The sequence below is a fragment of the Coptis chinensis genome, chromosome 5 (genome assembly GCF_015680905.1).
Source record: "Coptis chinensis isolate HL-2020 chromosome 5, ASM1568090v1, whole genome shotgun sequence".
NCBI classification, from domain to species: domain Eukaryota; kingdom Viridiplantae; phylum Streptophyta; class Magnoliopsida; order Ranunculales; family Ranunculaceae; genus Coptis; species Coptis chinensis.
The window spans coordinates 59,748,631-59,766,398 of NC_141460.1; the positions used below are offsets into that span (position 1 = coordinate 59,748,631).

At 35.0% G+C, this 17,768-nt stretch overlaps 1 protein-coding gene and 1 pseudogene across 1 annotated transcript; both read left to right on the forward strand.

Moving 5' to 3' along the window:
• The first annotated feature begins 416 nt into the window (after positions 1–416).
• On the forward strand, positions 417–4,052 carry LOC147498171 (E3 ubiquitin-protein ligase BOI-like). The gene is made up of 3 exons (XM_086559027.1): positions 417–522; positions 2,384–2,784; positions 3,221–4,052. The coding sequence occupies exons 1-3, from the start codon at positions 417–419 to the stop codon at positions 3,752–3,754; spliced, it is 1,041 nt and encodes a 346-aa protein (XP_086415153.1). The 3' UTR covers positions 3,755–4,052.
• Positions 4,053–10,130: 6,078 nt separating this feature from the next.
• On the forward strand, positions 10,131–10,604 carry LOC147498172 (ubiquitin-ribosomal protein eS31 fusion protein-like; annotated as a pseudogene).
• The last annotated feature ends 7,164 nt before the right edge of the window (positions 10,605–17,768 follow it).

Genomic DNA, 17,768 nt, shown 5'->3' on the forward strand with positions numbered 1-17,768 from the left:
TTAGGTTCGAGTAAGTAGTTAGAGCTCCGAGCCTAGTAGTTGAGCTCGGATTTGGAGTTCATAGTTAGGAGTTGGTTATCTGAACCTACAACTCCAACCAGTTCCAAAGCCCACGAACTTGCTCCGAACCTAGTAGTTGAGTTCCGGATTTAGAGTTCATAGTTAGGAGTTGGTTATACGAACCTACAACTCTAACTAGTTCCAAAGTCCACGAACCTCTTCTTCTTGTCTCACTTCCGAACCTAGGAAGTAAGAGGATTTGGACTTGAAGTGTGTTCTGGTACTTTCTACCCACACCAAGACCATATCCGAGCCTTACGAAGATGCTACCACGTGTTACATATCTATTTGCTAAAATATGCACACACATTACATATATTAGCTGATTATGTAAATGGGGTTATTGATAGTTTAAGATGTTTGGAGGAGATAATTCTAGTCCAGTGTATCCTAATTTCTTGGAAGAAGATCAGTTCCAATTTGATTCCAATGTTTCAACTCAGTTGCAACTCTTTGGTAATTGTGAGTAACTTTGGATGCTTTAATTCCCTTTATAATTTTTCTTTTTATATTATTGAGCTACTATATTTGTCTTGATATCAATGACTAGTATGTTTATTTGTTTTGCATGTATGTATCACATAAGTCGTAATGGTCATTTATGTCATACATTTCATGTAAATTGTTGTGTTTAAATTTTCTAGTAATTGAATAAATTCTTTACTGCTTTTGATGATCAATGTTGCTCAAATTCTAAACAAGCAAAATTTAAGTCATGGGTGTGGTATGTCACCACTTGGAGGCATCAATGTGAATAGTATCATTTAATCTGTAAGCACCCAAAAGTTTTGAATTATTACTCACAGTATTAGTTATTGATGAATCAGGAATAAGATTTCTCAACACTTTTGGGTATATTCGAATTGAGAATCATTTCTCATAATTATTACATATTACTGATTGTTAAGCGTAAATCTGCCTAAACTACTTAGAGGTGTAATAGAGGGGACAATTGATATGATATTGGTGACACTGGACTCCTAAGAGCTGCCCTACGTACCCTTCAGTATGGGATAAAGTCTCAAACAAGATGAAGAATATGCTTAATCTTGCTTGCATAATTCAACTAGGGTTTGTCCTCATGTATTTATAGAGAACCTAGACCGTCTGTGGGAGTCCTATTAGAATTAGAAAGCATCCCATTCGGTCTCAATCTTCCTTCAGTGGCAAGATTGGATAAAATCTCATTAGAATATGCTAACTAAGTATTAGACATGTTTCCTAACTATAAGGTCGGTGCCTTGTGTAATTAGCAAGTCTAGACTTGGGCTCGGGTTGTACCAAGCCTAAGTGTTAAGTTAACAGGGGCTAGACTTGTTTGTAGATGGATGTGGGCCATTGGGCGTTAGTGGAGCTAAGCTATTTGGGCTTGGTTATAAGTGAACCAGTTAGGTTTGGTCCATGCCCATTACAGTTAGGGCCTGTGGACTTGGGATTGGTAATGGGCATGTACTGGTTAGGGGCCTACGAAAGGGGGTCCCAAATATTGACACAACATATAGGCACCTGTAATGAGCATAAATTTAGAATGACTACTCAAAATAACTAAAATATATGCACACAAAATAAAACAAGCCCTAAATTAATTTGATATCTAACTCAGTTTCACCAATTATCGGGGAAAAAAAATCTAACTTTTGTTACCTTGAAATGTCCTCTTGTTAGACAATTGTTTCACTGCAATCTTAAGCACATCCATAATCCGTTTAGGCAGATTCTCATTTAATTTTAGGCTAGTAGTTATTATTAAAGATCCTAGCTATGTTTCATCGTTCACCGCAAAAATTCTTGAGCGAGTCTACTATAACCCTCCCAAAGCTATTCCTAGTTTGTTCGTGTAAAATTTGATGATACTATTGCTGTATCTTGTATGTGACATGAAATCCCTACACATTGTCGCTCATTCCAATTATTGACTTTATCTTACCTCCCATTTAATCTAGTTCACAAGCTATAACATTTACAAACTTAATTGTATGTTCAAATTGATGCAGATGAATCGATATTAAATATTTTTCTTCCCTTTTAGTCTTTTTAATATTTGTAGTTGTTGTTTAATGCAATATATGTTATAGTTTCAGACAATTGCAGTGATGCTCCAATGAACTACGTGGGAAATGAGCACATATCTGTTATGAATTGTCCTACTGTCGCAAATGAGCTTGTTCATGTTCTAAATCAGCCAGTCGAAAAGAACGGGGAGGCAGAAAATATTTCATGTATGTACAAACTGATGTAGATGAAACAAAATTAAATGCTGCCTTCTGTTTTACTCTTTTTAATCTTTGTACGTAGTTGTTGTTTAATGTAATGTATGTAATAGTTCCAGGCAATTGCAGTGGTGCTCCAGTGAACTACATGGGAAATGAGCACATATCTGTTATGAATTGTCCCACTGTAGCAAATGAGCTTGTTCCTGTTCTAAGTCAGCCAGCCGAAAATAACATGGAGGCAGAAGATATTTCTAGACAGCGACAATTTCATATTTCTTTGAATAATAGCTTATATCAAGATGATGCTCATTGTTTAATCGACAATCTAAACCCCAACCCTATATCAACTGGGCGAAGGCTTTCTTATGATGATGAAGAGCACAACTCCTATGTAACTGAAGCAAGTACTGGTATGATAGAGGCTTTTCCAATAATATTGCCTGTTAACAACAATCTAGGGTTCGAAATTGACAGGCAACATGAAGAGCTTGATCACTACATTAGACTTCAGGTAATCCCCCCGTCCCCCCTTTTCATTCAAGTCTGAAACTTATACCATAATATGGGTCCCGATTGGGGATTCTTTTCAGTCCAAGAGCAATGCAATCAGCAGAGAATAGAGCCTGAAAACATGAGACCCATTTATGATTAAATTTGTATTTTTAATGGTAGTATATTCTTGAAATGGCCGGAGCGTAGGTGTCTTAAACTTATATTTATTTGAGTCCAATTTTTCAGCCCTTTAGGTAGTCATGATGACAAAACCCCCTACACCCACCCAAATGTCCACAAGACTTACTTTTGATGCTTCATTCAGAGAACCGTTTGACCATAAGATGCTACATGTATGTTATAAAACAACTCAACTGCTTAATGCACTTTTGAACATACACATAAATTTTCTCTACATTTTATTACTTTATTTGATGCTTACTTCAATTTATCAGGAAAATCATATAGCGACAGGACTGAGGGAAATGAAGCAAAGACAAATGGCTTCAGTCCTTGGTATCATAGAAAATGAAGTGAATAAGAAGCTTCAAGAAAAAGAGATTAAGGTGGAAATCATGACTCTTAAGAATAGAGAATTGGCTGATAAAATACAGCAAGTCACTATGGAAGCCCAATCCTGGCAACATAGAGCGAAATACAATGAGTCAGTGCTGAATGTTTTGAAGAGCGATCTCAAGCAGGCCATTGCCCTAAGTGCCAACCAACCAAAGGAAGGCTATGGCGACAGTGAGGTTGAAAATGAAGCTTCCTCTTACATTGACCATAAGAACCGCCCTGTCTTGGGTGGAGATGGAAGACCTAGAACCTGTCGGGGACTGACTTGCAAGACAAGCAAGATTAATGAGGTATCAATCTTGTTTTTGCCTTGTAGGCACTTGTGCTTATGTGAGGACTGTGAGGGGTCTATCAACGTCTGCCCCGTCTGCCAGTCGATGAAAGCTGCAAGTGTTCAGGTATTCATGCCTTGAGATAAAAAAAAAAAAATAGATAACAAAATAAGCAGTTATCAATACTACCTTTATAAGCTAAGCTTTGAAGTTGTCCCTTGATACTGTGAACTAAATGTGGAGAAGTTAAACTTCACTACAAAGTGGATTTTAGTTGAAATTTTAATTGTTTTTTATTAGTTGAATATTGAATAGTAAGAACTCTGGGTGGTGGGATTCCTTTTGCTTTGTAATAATTTGGTTTAGATGAGATATGTATAATGGGAAAATTGAAATTCGTTGTTTGTCAAATAAAGAAACTGCTTTTTTGAATAGCCTATATAAATAGCCAACATAAAGAATATTTACCATTAACTTGAGAGGACTAAACTACAGATAAAAAAGGTGATTGATCTTGTTATTGAAAAAGGAAAAGATATCAAGAGAGACAGATGATGTCATTATTTTTAGCAAAGGGGATGCTAGAAGTGTGTCTAACATAGCTGATCTTATGGAGAGATATCAAGTTTCGTCGGGTCAGATTATGAACAAGAATAAGAGTAGGATGTTTGTTGGGGGTATGAATATGGAAAGAAGACATCACTTGCAACAACTCTTGAATATTCAAGTGGGAGCTCTACCCGAGAAATATCTAGGGGTGCCGTTGATCAAAGGTAAGGTTACTAGAGTTGTGCTAGCTCCCTTGATAGACAAGATAAAAAAGAGGATTACAGGTTGGAGAGGAAAATTACTATCCTTTCAAGGGAGGAGTGTTCTCATAAAGTCGGTCCTGTCTAGTATTTTGGTGTACAACATGGGAGTCTACAAGTGGCCTGTAAGCATCATAAAAGAAGTCGAAGAACTGTTAAGGAATTTTCTCTGGACGGGCAATCTAGCTACGAAAAGACTAGTGACAACCTCGTGGGAAAAAGTTTGCAAACCTCAGAAAGAGGGTGGTCTCGGTATCAGAAGATTGAAGGAGTTAAATCTGGCTTTGTTAATGAAATTTGCTTGGCATATAAGGTTTAATGATGATGATTATGCTGTTTTCATGAGAAAGAAGTTCTTTACTAGAGACGGAGAGTTGATAAACTACTATGCAAAGTCTACTATATGACCAGGAATTAAGTGGGCTTTGCCTGAAGTTTCTTCTAGGGCTCAGTGGATTTTGGGCTCAGGTGAGAAGGTAGATCTATAAAGAGAGATTGGGATTGGGGAGCAATCAATTCAACAGAGGCTACAATTACAACCAGAGGTTCTCAAGGGATGTAAAGCTAAGGTTAGCAGTATTATCTCTGATGGTACATGGTCTATCCCTTGAGCTCTTCAAGTCATTCTTATGATTGCAGGGTTTAACTTAAATCAGCTACCTATTATCAATGGGGCAGACCATGCGATTTGGAAGCCTGACCAACAAGGTCAATTTTCGGTTCAATCTGCATTTGAGACAATTAGAAGGAGAGCACTAGGCTCTTGGTGGTGCAAACATTTGTGGCACAATTGGTTGCAACCAAAGATCTCGGATACTGCTTGGAAGCTATTGAGGAACTGTGCTGCCACTGATGAGTCTCTCCAAAAAAGAGGTGTTAAACTAGTTTCCAGATGCTACATGGGATGTAATGCGGCTGATACATTCCAACATATTTTGTGGGATTGTACAGAGGCAAAGAAATTATGGGAATGGGCTGGATTTCAGTTTGGATGTAACGACAATTTTACAAATTTTTCAGAGGCACTTAGGCTACATAGAAGAAGCGGTTCTCTCGTTAAGCAGTTGTGGGTGTCGACGGTATTAGCATGCATGGTCATCAACTGGAGAAGTAGAAATCGATGCATCTTTGAAGGGGAATAGCTGAGTCTATGTCAAAGAAAAGCACAATTGAGGACTAATATCCAATTCTCTTATTGCCTTGCTACAGGTCAGATGAAAAGAGGGGGTAGTGAGTCTCGTATCTTGAAGAATTGGGGTTTGCAAGACAAGCTAGGGAGGGCACCTAGGATCAAGGATTGCAAATGGTACCCACCCGAGGGTGATATCATAAAAGTTAATGTCGATGGGGCTTCTTGTGGTAATCCTGGCCCTTCAGGCTATGGTGTGGCTTTAGAAATTATGAATGTGTGTTCCTAGCGTGTCTTTGCAGGAATATTGGTCATCAGACGAATTTCATAGCTAAATGTTTAGCAATTCTAGAGGCGGTGGAGTATGCTATTAAGAGAAATTAGAGGAAGGTATGGGTGGAGTCAGACTCGACATCTACGGTTAATGCTTTTGGAACTTCAAGTGTACCTTGGTGTATGAAGCAGAGATGGCAGAGATGCATAAATCTTTTAGACTACTGCAAATTGACTCCAGTTTGGAGAGAAGCCAATTTCACAGCAGATCAATTGGCAAAGTACTCGGTCAGTTTGCAAGACAATGATCAAGTTGTTTTTATTGTAAAACCCCCATGGATTACTGAGAATTTTTTTTATTGTAAACCCCCCCCCCCCCCAACCACCTTTCATCAATACAAATTTTTGCTTACTGAGAAAAAAAAAAGAGACAGATGACACCAAATAAAGCATATATGATTTATAAACAGTGATATATTTCCTTGGCAGGTTTTCCTAATAATAGACAACATTAGAAGAATGATTTTAGGATAGTAAAGGTTCACAATTAAGAATGTGTATAGAGAAGTAAATTAGCTAGCAGATGCTTTAGCAGATAGTATTCCAAAAAATGCTAGCTTTGTAGCGATTTTCCTAGTTCCTTTTCTAAGGACATTAGGAAAATCATTTATGCTGATGTATTAAGGAAATAGAATCTCATAACATGACCAACTTGTATTATTAATGAAAATGGGTAAAATACCTCTCAACAACCCTGCTAGCATATGACCAAGACAACCACATGGATAGAACATGAATTAAAGAGGAAAATAAAATAAACAATAATACGACAATGAATATATAAGAGTAATCATGAAGGGAAAAATATCTTCTTTGTTTTTCTCTTATTGATGGAAAAATAGATCTACAATTAGAGAAGGTTTTCTACTTGCTCCTTTTTTGGATTACAAGTCCATTTATATAGTGAGAGTCCTATCTCTACTCAACTAGGTTTTTACAATGCAAGTGGAGCCCATTAGGAAACTAGGTCGCCCACTTAATTAACTACCCACATGTATTGCCACTTGTGATGCCTATGTGTGTTGCCACTAAGCTGCCCACTTAAGGTGCCTACTTTATTCTTATATATCCTCTTGGATCATGGCTCCCCATTTAGGAGCCTTGAGCTCCTGTTCAAGGTAAACTTGGAGATGAGGGAATTTAGAAGTTCCTTTTCCATGACTGTACCACTTGGACTTGCTAGGAAGTTGACCTTTTATGCTGATTCTGAAAGAGTCAGATTTGGCTCTCCGGGTTTTACTCACCTTTCTCTTTAGAATACAATCCCCCCTTCAAAGGTTCTTCTCGCTCAATCTATAAAAATATCAACTGATGGTAAACGAATATCTTTGGTGGAGTCTTCATCCAGTAGAGATGGCTTAAAAAGCTTTATATTCTCAGCTTTAGTTATTGAGTACATAGGCATAGAGTATAATAAAAAAGAAACAAGTAGAAGTTATACATTAGTAAAAATAACTATCAATAACCACATGGTAGTTATTGCTAGAAATAACCACCTGGTAATTTGAATAAAATATTGTCTAAACGAGCGATATCGAGTTCTCTTGCACTAAGGAGGTAAAAAATTATTGTACGTCTGACCTGTTCGCTGTCCTTTTGTTTTTTTTTTTCTTTCATCTTCCCTAATTTCCTTCTTCTCTTCCTCTCCCTCCCTCAATTTCTTTCATTCATGAATCATACTTTGCGACTTTCTTTATTTCCTATTTTAGAACCAGATTTTTATTTTTATTTTTTCAAATCTCCTCATTCCTTATTTCCATCTCCTATTTTCTTCTTTTATTCTCTTCTCTTCTCCCGCAAACACCAATCCTATTTTTAATTGCAAATTTCAACTTCCCAGGGATGATTCATGAGTTCACTTACTGTCACATGGTACACTGTATAAGTCTTAGGGGTCATTTGTTTTTCTGAGCCTCTGAATGCTAAATGCTGAATGCTAAATGACACATCTTGAATGCTGAATGCTGATTTGAACTCTGAAATACATGTTTGTTTTCTGTCAGAATGATCTGGCTTTGAATACTGAATATAAATCATTTGGACAATTTCACCCGTTGTTATCTATTTTGAGCACAACTTAATTGTTTATAAAAACAAAAGATATGAAAATACCAAGTTAAATTAAATTACATGTTATTATTATAGAAGCGAAAATAAATACATTTATCTATTTATTATTTTTTCGGCTAATTAGTTAGAAAAATGAGATGAGGTTATAATAAATCATTTATCTATTTAATTATTTCGGCTAATAATAAATGATTTATCTATTTAATTATTTTGGCTAATAATAAATCATTTATCTATTTATTATTTATTAAGAAAAATGATTGTTTTAACTTTTAAATATGAGATGAGGTTATTATACATGTCGACTATTGGTGGACATTGAAGAAAATTTTGATTTTTCAATTCAAAGTTGGAGAGACAAATGTGAGGGCAAAAAGGGAACTATACTTTAACATCTCTAATTTCAACATTCAGCGAGACCTTAGGCGCGGAACGTTGAAGACACTTTTAGCTATTGATCACTGAAACAACTTAAAAAAACAAACAGCTTTTACACCTCTTAATGCTTAAAACTTATGATTCAGAAGCTCTGAATACTGAAAAGTCAAAAAACAAACAACACCTTAGTGTTAGTTTAGGTGGTTCTTTTATCAAATGTTTTCTATTGTATATATGAAATATGAATATGTGTTCTTCTTGTACTATTCTATAAATAACCTTTCGTGTGCGTGTTTATGGCTATGAGATGGCTGTAACTGTTGATTTGTTGTATCATATATATATGGAACTACCATTAAAATTAAGGGAGGGGTTTTATGGACGACATATATTTCAAAAACACGTAAACAAACTCATGATTGTTACGGCCTTTCTAAGTTTTAGATTTGGGTAATTTTTTGTACATATGATCTTTCAACTATTTTAAACATTGTCACAAAAAATTATTCAAATCCGAAACTTGTGATCCCATCGAATGTTGTCAACAAATTCAAAATTGTGGACCGTTCATTTTCACGATTATAGATACTATATCTGGCAAGTTTAGATTTTTTTTTTTATTATTTGTGCAATGTTTAGAATAGTTAAGTAGAGATCATATCTACAAAAAATTAGCCTAATCTAAACTTTATAAATGCCCTAACAATTTTGAGTTTGTGTACGTGTTTTTATAAAATATGTCCCTAGAACTCATCCTTAAAATTAAAAGGCTAAACTTGGTAGTGTTTGTGATTGTTCTTCACTAAAGGCTAAAGGTGTGTTTTGTTTTTCTTTTTCTGAATTATCTTATTCATTTACACACGCCTATGCTGCATCCACATCAGTTTTACTTGTATGACGGAAATATGGCTTTACATGACCACCTTCGTCCGAACCCCCAGTTGTCTAGAGATGTCTTGTAATTTGCAAGTAATTCAAAAACTCTTATCTTCAAAAATGACTTTTACAAAGTGTATAAGAATTCTTTAAAAATTTTAACTAAAAATGATCATGCTTAAAATAACATTCCATCCCGATTTCATTACAGTTCTAGCAATAACCGACGGCGATACAACCTTCCATCGACAAAGAAAATTGTAGTGGTTTTACCATGAGGAGATGGGGTGAGTTGATAAGATGGGAGAGATTGTTCTACATTTAAGATATGGGTGGTGAGGATAAGCAAGTATAACCTATCATCAATGGGACGTACTAATATCCAACTGACCCTAAAATCTCTTTGCGAGTCAATTTTGAGTTGAGAATACTGGAACAGGAAGTATAGAGTTTACTGGGCCATCAAATAAAGCTTAGCCGGATGAAGGTCCCTACTGATGATATTAGGCTTTAATTGTTAAACCGTAGAATCCCAAAACACTCAAACCCTAACCCCACATATCTAAACTATTTTAAAAATTGAGACCTTCATCTACAGTCCGGCAATAGTAAAAAATTATATTTTTATGTAGCTCTAAATCTCTTCAAGCTTTTTTTAGACTATTTTGCCCACAATGTGTTTCTGAAATACCAATGGTATCCTCTATGATATATGGTAATAATAGTTGAAATAGAGGGATGAATATGGAACTAAAAAAATGTGTCAGTCATCACCAACTTTTTGTGTTTTGGGGGTCCCACTAACATTGTGTTTATTCCAAACATGAGAAGCACGTACATGATACTAGTATAAAGAAAATCTCGACACCACTTACATCCTCAAAACCCTCATTTCTTTCAACATCAACAGTAGTGGTTAACCATGTAGATCTTCGTTAAGACCCTGACGGGGAAGGCGATAACACTAGAGGTCGAGTCAAGTGACACGATCGACAATGTGAAAGCAAAGATCCAAACAAGATAGGAATTCCAATAGGCCGGCCAGCAGTGTCTAATCTTCACTTGGAAACAGTTGGAAGACGGTCGGACACTAGATGACTACAACATCCAGAAAGAGTCAATGCTTCATTTGGTGCTCCATCTACTTGGAGGGGTGAAGAAGAGGAAGAAGAATAGATACACTAAGCCAAAGAAGATTTAACATAAGCATAAGAAGGTTAAGCTTGTTGTTTTGCAGTTTTACAAAGTGGATGACTCTGAAAAGGTGTAGAAGCTGAAGAAAGAATGTCCCAATCCAGATTGTGGTGCTAGCACTTTTATGGCCAATCATTTCGACAACCATTACTATGGCAAGTGTGGTTTGACTTATTTTTATCAGAAAGCTGGTGGGGATTGATTACTCTTCTCCTCCTCTTGGTATAATCTTTTTATCAAACCCCTATTTTTTATTTCTTTTTAATGAAATATATTTGGTATGGTGTTCATGTGATTTACTAGTTTTGAATTGGTATCTTAGGAAATGTTGTTTGCGTACAATAATTGATGCTTTGGGTGTGCCTATTTAAATTGTCTAGGTGCAAATTATGTGTGGTTTTAGAGACTATTGATGAATTGTTGTCCTTACACTTGATGTCCCATGGCAATTGCGCTCCACCAAATGAACTCACTACTGCCACTGAGTCAGATTCAACCAATAGTGGACTAATCATGCTTGTAAATTATGTTTTATGACTTTACAGATGAAAAAGAGAGTTTTGCAAAATATTAGAGTAAAAAGAGGAAAAATGAGCAATTTAGAGCATTAATGATCACATGGGAGGTCATGGATAATTATGGAGAAGGCTCAAGGTTTTAAAGCTATGAAAATATAGGATTTGGACCTATTTTAAATGATCACATGAAAATGAGCAATTTAGAGCATTAATGATCACATGGGAAAAATGAGCAATTTAGAGCATTAATGATCACATGGGAAGTTGGACTCTCAAATAAGTCTATTTGTATTAGGAAACAAATAACGGTTTGGAATGCTTCTAGAGCTCATTGTAACCCCTATAAATAGAGGACCTAAGTGCCTCATGTAATTTGCCAATTCACTTATATTCTTGTCTCCTTAACTTGAGGCAAAGAGAGATTAATAATAAAAGATCGGGTTTTAACTAGCCAAGTCTTAATAAATTAGTCTTTCTAGTCTTATGTTCTTATTTTCTTCTTCTTCTTCTTCTTCTGTTCTTCCTTCTATATGGAAGGCTAATCTTCTCCTTCAAGGGAGGAGATGAAGCCGGTGCTTAAGGTTTAATGATTCTTCTGGTTTATGGTGTTCTTCAATCAGGTTAGTTATTTATGTGTTTAGTTATTAGTCTCATTGCCCACACCAGAGGATGAAAGTATAAAATAGGGTTTATGTTTTGCAATTTAATATCATGCTAGTGTTCTTTACTTTTCTTTTAGTAGTGTAGTTCTTTATAGTTAGACAAGTATTTTTTGTGTTGCTTTAGAAGGGGTAGCTTAGGGAGTGGCTACCCAGGGGAAGTATTCTTTATGTTTGCCTTAAGTGGCGATTCATTGAATGACTTAATTGGGAAGTACTTATTGATGTTGCTTTTGGTAATACATTGAATGGCTATCCAGGCTTACATAAAAGGAAATAATATATTAGTAGCATAAACATAGGAACAACCTTAAGTAGAAATAATTGTTAACGATGTTTCATCCAAGAAGGCATCAACACTCATTTGATTGCCTAATTGTAGTCTACTTATGAGAACAACCATGGGGATAAAGGTCACAGATCAAAGGTATTAGTGGATTTGATTCTCTTGAATTACCTCTCATATATTCTTTTATTCTCAAAGTTTAGTCTAGTTTAGCTTAGCATTAGTTTAATTCATAATCTCTACAATCATTGTTTTTAATCCCTCAAACCCCCTTTCCAGTCTCGTCTTTCATGACCTACTACAATGTAAAAGTGGAATAATATCCTATTCATCATTTACTCATTAAGAGATAATTAGGTTTTGATTATTGTGCAATTCTGACCAATGACACCCATCATCCATCATCATCCATGTACTTATTCCATCATTCCTATTCTCATTAAACATCATAATTAAATAAGTATCAATAATGCTACTTCAACACTTTCTAGTAGTGCAAAGCCCTCAACCACGTAAGTAGTAATCCCTATTTTTCTACATGTAACCATCAAGACTTATAGGAAATCTGGCTCTGCTTTTCTATAAACAGAACCATTCCCCCTTGTAGAGCCATCCAAAATGATGGCAAGACTACCTGTTTTATTTATCTAAGATAAGGGAGTCCCCAGTAGCCATTAAAGAACCCATGATTCCTTCTGTTGCTGTGTTTTTGTTGAACTTACATGTCCATACATAGAGAAAGAATCTCCTATATATTAAAGTAGGCAGAAAAACAAATCTTGACTTCTTGCAACACACAGAAACTGGAACCTTAAAACTGAGGCAACCAACATGGGCACCTGACGTATTATATTGTACTGTATAGATGTTGTCTATACTTGTATCTTGTTTGTGCTCAGCCAATAGCCTATCACTATTTAATGGTTTTAATGTTTGGTGACATCAGCAATAAACCTTATTATCATAAAAGAAGCCCATTTTTTTTAATTTTTTTGATGAAATTCTTCAGTTCATTACTCTAATAAATGAAGTTGGAGCGGAAGTCCCCATCATACATAGTTAGATCACTAAGACCTTGTTGTTTAACCCAAATGGCTAACCTATTGGCTTTACTATTACAAAAAACATGAATACTTCTAGAGATGAAAGAAACTAGACTATCAGTCCAAATCCTAACATTGCCTACTGCTGGCCTCCATTGCTAGTTAATTTTGCTTCCGTGTCAAAATACTGTGAATTCCTTTGGACTCAATTTCCAAAATCATGCATGTATATCCTTGCTACCTGCCATATCACACTGCCATCTCTATAACTAGTAACATAACATGCTCCTTAAAGAAAGCCATGTGGATTTGAGTAGTAGCTCCATGGAAAACACCTTCATGATCCCTGACAACCACAACACATAAAACATTAGACATAACTTTTATAATAAAACAAACCGTACCATAGTTGATTTTAGTCTATCCAGGAAGGGGTTTAATCCATTCCGCCTCCTTAGGGTTAGAAACAACATCCAAACCAATCCCCCACTAACAACTTGATCAAGAATCCATTGCCAATTTACAATCATTCCTACGCCACCATGTGTAAAATATCTTAGCAAAAGCATAAATATTCATATGCTGTTGCCCAAGAATAACACTAGAAGTAAATAACTTGAAAAAATCAGCTGGCTCAAAAGAGGACTCCTCCACCTTCCACCCAATTTGAGAAGAAAAAAAGAATCTTTGAATCCAAGGCCATAAAAAGAAAATATGGTGCACATATTCAATGTGTCTCTTGTAGAATGGGTAGTCCCCATCCACCCATACATGATGTTGGTAAAGCACCTTCCCAGTAGGCAACATATTATTCAAAAGCTTCCAAAGAAAATTCCTAACTTTAGCTAGTACAAGAAATTTCCAAATGAGACTAAACCTTTTATCCCAAAGTTGATATGATGGGACCCTTGGCCTTGTTATCTTTCCACCTTAACAATCAAATCATAAGCAGACTTCACATAAAACTTTTCATTAGAGCTGGTAGCCCAGTTCATCTTATCTTTAGTGGTTGGTCTGGCCTGACTCAACTGGATGTCCTTCATAACAACATTAGGAAGCCACACCCTCAGCCTAGAATGACATGTCCCAAGAACCATTAGGTATAATGAAATCACTCACAACAGTGTTAAGATTAGGGTACACGTGATAGAGATTTAACCGGTCTAAATAAACAGATTAATTAAACCCTATAATTATAATAATACTTGCAAGCGCACAAGGTCTATTGTAGTAGGTATGCAAATATGAGGTCGATCCCACAGAGAATGCGTGTTGGGGACAATTGAGTTTGAAACTAATACTTAACCTAATCCGAATAATGGTATCTTGAATGGAAATAGAATTACTAATAAATAAAGCTATTTAATTAAACTATTCTATAAAAGTAATAAAACTTAATATAAACTATTAATGGAGAAATTACAAAGGAATTCGAATCCACTCTAGACCATTATAGATTATCCTAGTTCAATTAATTCAAAGTCCTCTTTTTATTATGAGTAACACAAGGGAAAGGTGACTCTTGCTTGCTCGAAGATGTGATCGTGAAGTTCTTATATAAATCTATATATTGGTTTGATAGAATTTCAACAAACAACAATATAAACCCCTAGCAAAAGTTGTATGTTTAAGGCGCAACCTTTCACAGATTTATTTACACATAAAAATGATGTTTTGATAATAACAGAATATTTATCTAACAATTAACTAGTCAAGATATTGAATTTACATGCAAGACGTAATTAATGAAGGTATTCTACTAATATCAATAAACTCAATCAATTATATATTGTAAAACCAAGTCAGAGATCAAAAAACCAATTCAACTGCAAACACCTACGTCTAAGGCTTCATCTAAGCCCTAGCTTGTTGTTTAGCTACTCATCATATATAGAACTACGAAATTAGAAGAGAAAGCATCCATAAACAAAACTAAAATCCTGCTGTAGCGTTTGTCTTATTAATTTCATCTTCTTCTCCAACTCTCCAAAGCTTCGGCCTCTCCAAGATTTGTCCTGTTTTAATGTGTGTGGAGGCTCCCTTCTTCTTGGTTTTCCTTGGTATATATAGGGTTTCGTTTAGAGCATGCCCAAGTTGGAACTGATTTAGGAAGGTTTCCTTTGGTGTTTGATTCCAATTGGGACTGTCTAATTCGAAATCTAAGTTACGTGCAAATCAGTACTGTGATCTACTATTTTTGTGTGTACTATGAAAGAGGGGTGCGCACCTTTCAAACAAGGCAAAATAGAGGGCGGGAGACCTCTAACTTTTTTTTTAAAAGATAAGCTAGGGTTAGGCTGACCCTCACCTGCATTAACTAACCAAATCTTACAAAGGTGGTACCTAGTGCATCCTCCTTTATTAGTTTATGCAATTCTCTATCTAGAGGAGATATGAACACTAACAGTTCATTACAAAGAGAAAGGTTAAGTCCTACAAGTAAGTTTGCCAGCTTATTTGCTTCCCTAAAAACATGCGGGAAAGAACAAAAACTTAATTTCAAAGCACAGTTTGAAATCTATGACTCCAAATCCGAACATGTCCATGGTGGTTTTGCAATCTTAGTGATAATTTTCACTGCTGTAAGGGAGTTAGATTCAACTTCCACTTTTTGAAATCCTTGCTCATAACATAACTCAAGCCCGATCACAATAGCTTTCAGCTCCTGGTATAACACAGACTGAATGTCACCACTTCACGTATAAGCTTCCACCACCTCGCCATTATAGTTTCTGATGACACCTCCATGACCAGTTCCTTTATTCATCAAAGCCCCATCTACATTCAGCTTCACCATTCCATGCTCCGATGGAATCCAGTTGTAATTATGCATCTTCATAGCTCTGAACTTTATATCTATACCTAGTGACTAACATAGATTTCTAGCTAATAGATCGAGAATCTAAACTTTATGCAGTGCTTCAAGAAGTCCCCATCATGTTATTTCCAGACTTGCATCGAGCATTCTTCCTATAATCAAACCTTGAGGATTTTACAATCCTTTTAAAAGCTTAGGTCTGAGCCCGTTTTGTTGCGTTCTTGTTGATTTCTGTAAAACCAATGAAATAAACTAATCAAAGGAACTTATATTAATTAACTAGACATATTAATATAAATATGAGCATACATGTGTAGCATTTATGTGCTTATCAAACCCCCAAACTTACATTTTACTAGTCCTCGAGCAAAACTAAATCTAAACTAATAACAAAAAAATCCTAACTCACATTCGTAGGAATCACGATTATACTTAGCACGTGTAACAAGCCTTTTAAACCTCTAGGTTTATCCTAGTGGACGAGTTTAGTCTTGTGAGAGTTTTTAGAGAAGTTACTCACAAACTTCATTTATACTATAACGACTAAGAAATAAAAGTAATATCCCCTTAATTTAATCTCAGATATCTATACATCTCACTAGTAATGAATAAAGAATAGTTATATCAAAAACTAAGTTAATATATGCATAATAATCAAATCATCTAAAAATAAACATACATACAATGAACTATGCTATGAAATGCAATAGCAGGTTCGTTTATGAAACTTTTGGAATAGTGTCCGTAAGTAGGTTCTCACAAGGAATGTGTCAGACACAAATCACTCTGATTTTTTAACTCAAGTTTTGTTCACTCAGTGTGTAGTGGGCACACTTTTACTCACAATCTCAATGACGTCCAAAAGAGTCGAGGTTGATTAAGCACAACTGCCACTTACTATCACACCAACATATTCCTGATTGAGATACATGTCTTTATTAGGTGTTATGTAAGGCTTATGTGATGGTTTAAGAATAAATAGAATGGATAAACAAAATAGACAAGTCTGAGAAAATAAGGTCTTCAAATTATATTACTAGAGAAAACCTTTGTTCTTACTTTGCTTATAGACTTTTGTTCCATACTTAGCCATTTTGTTTTGGCTTTTGACTCCTTTTGCTTCTATTTTTGGAGTTCAACTTTGATTTTCTTATTTTGGAAAATTTCGTTTCTTTTTCGATTTCTTTTGAAACAACTAACTATGAAAAAGTTGTTTCTATAGAGTAGTTCTTTTGATATGCAAATTTAATTTTACAGAGTAGTTTGATATATGAAAAGTTGAATTTACATATGAAATTTTAAGTTTACATAGTATAATTATTTGTGAAACAAAACAAGCCTAATGAAAAACCGTATGGAAATATATTTTTACATATTAGTTTTTGAAACTAAACATGTCGATAAAAACTTAGATAACCTATGAATTTTCATAGTTGTTTAACCTATGCAAAATTGTATTTATATATAAAAATTTAGATTTTCGTAGTAGATTACTAAAATAAAACAATTCTAATATTGGACGTATGCTATGAAAATCTTAATTACACAAAAGATTAACCTATGAAAATTTTAACTCGCATAAGATGTGATGTAGGAGTTCTTTTTGTTCAAGATGGATAATGGCTATTGAAAAAATAAAAAAAGTACGGTTTACAATAACATTTTCTTTCTAACATTGGACTACATTTATTTCCACAAAGATGAATAACAAATACGACTCATGAATCACCATTGTAATCATACAACTTTCACCCAAACCAAATGCTCAAACCCTCTCATTTTTTTTTGTATGCGATGACCTTGTATTATGCAAACTTAAAACTACATAGCAATATCACTGAATTTTCATAGACGTTTTTTTTCTAACATCTGAGTTCTGAAAGGTGACACAGGCTATGCAATGAAAATTCATATTTTCATATGCAAATATGAAATTTCATATACATTTTTTTTGACATCTGACAGGTGACACAAGTTATGTAAATATGAATACATATATGAAAATATGAATTTACATATACACATGGATTTTCACAAACGTT

Bases quoted from the DNA above. Each gene is read 5' to 3' on its own strand.
- LOC147498171 (XM_086559027.1), top strand. From the start codon at position 417: ATGTTTGGAGGAGATAATTCTAGTCCAGTGTATCCTAATTTCTTGGAA. The intron at 523-2,383 runs GTGAGTAACTTT...TGTATGTAATAG, and splicing joins GTTGCAACTCTTTGGTAATT to TTCCAGGCAATTGCAGTGGT. The intron at 2,785-3,220 runs GTAATCCCCCCG...TCAATTTATCAG, and splicing joins ATCACTACATTAGACTTCAG to GAAAATCATATAGCGACAGG.